We start from the raw sequence: 2,652 nt of genomic DNA on the forward strand, positions 1-2,652 counted from the left end.
CCGTCGGTTTAGACTGAAATATTTAATTGCCCGCGGTAATGAAAATTTCATTTTATTTCATTCCCGGAGAAAATTATGGGATCCGTCGGAAATCTGTCACTAATTCCAAACTATTTCCAATGGACTTCCGACGGTTTATTTTAAAATTTCGCTAACCGTCGGTAATCCGTCAGTATCTCCAACTATTACCGACGGATTTCTGACGGCTTAGAGGTTAAACCCCTTTACTTCATAATTTCTCTTCACAAATATGCATATATTATGTGTTTAGATTGGCCATGTAAGTAATGTTCAAAATAAGCATCTATATGATTAAGTTATAGAAAAAAAAAAATTCAATGATAAGTAACAAATATTGAACCATAACGTGTAATACCACATTACAACTTCTTTAGCCAAACAACTTAACTTATTTTTTCAAAAACCAATTTTGAAGATTGTTGTTTAAAAGAAGATTATTAAGCCATTAAAACATCAATCTCTATACGTTTCTTATAAAATAAGTGCGTTACAGAGCCTAAATTAGAGGTTTTACACTAGTCCGTCAGTAAATCGTCAATATCTTTCGGTTATTACCGACGGTTTACCGACATAATCGAAAAAACGGACAAAAAATTAAAAAAACGACGAAAATTTTTATTTCCGTCGGAAAGTTGTCGGAAAATACCGACGGATTACCGACGGTTTACTAATTTCCGACGCATTTTCAGACGGGTATTTTTTATTTATAAGAGTTATTTTATTCTTTTATTTATTTGTTAGAGATATTTTATTTGAAAGTATTTAAATTTATTTCTTTATTTCTTAATTTATAAGAGATATTTAATTATTTTATTTATTTATTTTCATAAGAGATATCCTCACAATTTGTGAGAATATACATATGTAAGTGCGTATACTCTTGCTGCGACAGTTGGCGATTCTTTCTTGTCCCGCTGAGTCTTCCTACTTGTGTAAACAAGTTAGGTACATATACCGAATAACTAGCCACTTCGCCTCCATCATCATGACGAGTAGGACGTCGTCTTTTTGTACGAACTTGGGCAGGAAAGTAACATTCGGCAATATTTGAGGCTTCTTCGTTTATACTTTGTGCCACCATAGAGCCTTCAACTTTGTTTAAATTTTTGACCTTCTTCTTCAGATGAAACATATACCGCTCAAAAGGATACATCCACCAGTACTGAACAGGACCACCAAGTTTAGCTTCTCGCGGAAGGTGTATTGGGAAATGCTCCATAACATCAAAAAAGATGGGAGAAATATTTTCTCGAGATTGCATAGGATCATTGGTATGTTTTCTTCCAAGTTACGAATACCGTCAATTGTAAGTGTTCTAGAGCATAAATCCCAAAAAAATGCACCTACCCCTGTAAGTAAAAAGAAGATCGGATTAATACTGTAAAACCTCTATGAATTAATTCTTTGCTGTATATATAAATAAATATGTATATAATTCTTTAAAAAATGGCGATATTTAGAAATGTACCTGCAATTGCTTGGTGGACATTACTTGGTAAAAGATGCTCAAATGCAAGTGGAAAAAGTCGCTGCATCACAACATGACAATCATGGCTCTTCATTCCAGTAAACTTTCCTTCAGCCATATCAACACAATTACGTAAATTAGATGCGTATCCGTTAGGAAATTTAATATCGGGGACTGGACATCTCCCATTTTCTAGTACATGAAGCGGATCGCGATCACAAATATTTGGCAAATCTAATCTAGACTTCAAATTATCTTTTGTCTTTCCCGGGACATTTAGAACATTGTTCATGAGGTTGTCGAAGACGTTCTTCTCGACGTGCATGACATCTAGATTATGTTTTAACAAAAGATCTTTCTAATAAGGCAACACCCAAAAAATGCTATGTTTATACCAATTGTGATTGATGCCAGCACTGTAAACAACAACATGTCCATTACCACCACAATCTGTAGTCCTCTCTGCTCCAAAATCTCTTAACTGTTCCAGTAAAATATTTCCGTTGACTTCAGGAGGTGGTGCATCAACCACTTGCTTATTCTTCCTACACAATTTCCTCGAACGCCCATAAAGGTGACGAGCTGGTAGAAATCTTCTATGACAATGAAACCAACTCGTTTTACGTCAGTGCCTCAACTGGAACGCATCTGTGTTATCTTGACAGTACGGACACGCTAACCTTCCATGAGTTGACCATCCAGATAGCATCCCATAAGCTGGAAAGTCACTAATCATCCACATAAGTGCTGCACGCATCTGGAAATTCTGCTTGGTTGAAACGTCATATGCTGTAGCACCATGATCCCATAACATTTTCAGCTCATATATCAACGGTTGCAGAAACATATCAAGAGATCTCTTCGGATGATCTGGACTGGGAACCAAAATCGAAAGGAAAAGAAACTCTCGACGCATGCACAAAGATGGCGGTAAGTTATAAGGTGTTACGATTACTGGCCACAACGAATATTGCCTTCCATGCTTTCCAAATGGGTTGAAACCATCTGTAGATAATCCTAGGTACACGTTTCTTGGCTCATACGCAAAATCTGAATACACAGATTGGAAATGCCTCCATGCTTTTGGATCTGAAGGATGCGTAATCTCTCCGTTTGATCTATGTTTTGCGTGCCATCTCATTGGACCAGCCGTACGCTCAGAT

The 2,652-nt window shown here is 36.5% G+C and overlaps 1 protein-coding gene across 1 annotated transcript; it reads right to left on the reverse strand.

The window, feature by feature from the left end:
• Positions 1 to 835: 835 nt before the first annotated feature.
• On the reverse strand, positions 836 to 2,246 carry LOC147925106 (uncharacterized). Its single transcript, XM_087492486.1, has 2 exons — positions 1,490 to 2,246; positions 836 to 1,370 (listed from the first exon to the last, which is right to left on the reverse strand). The coding sequence occupies exon 2, from the start codon at positions 1,280 to 1,282 to the stop codon at positions 836 to 838; it is 447 nt and encodes a 148-aa protein (XP_087348612.1). The 5' UTR covers positions 1,283 to 1,370; positions 1,490 to 2,246.
• Between the last annotated feature and the right edge of the window lie 406 nt (positions 2,247 to 2,652).

Source organism: Camelina sativa, chromosome 16 (assembly GCF_030686135.1).
Source record: "Camelina sativa cultivar CO46 ecotype springtype chromosome 16, ASM3068613v1".
Classification (NCBI taxonomy): Eukaryota; Viridiplantae; Streptophyta; class Magnoliopsida; order Brassicales; family Brassicaceae; genus Camelina; species Camelina sativa.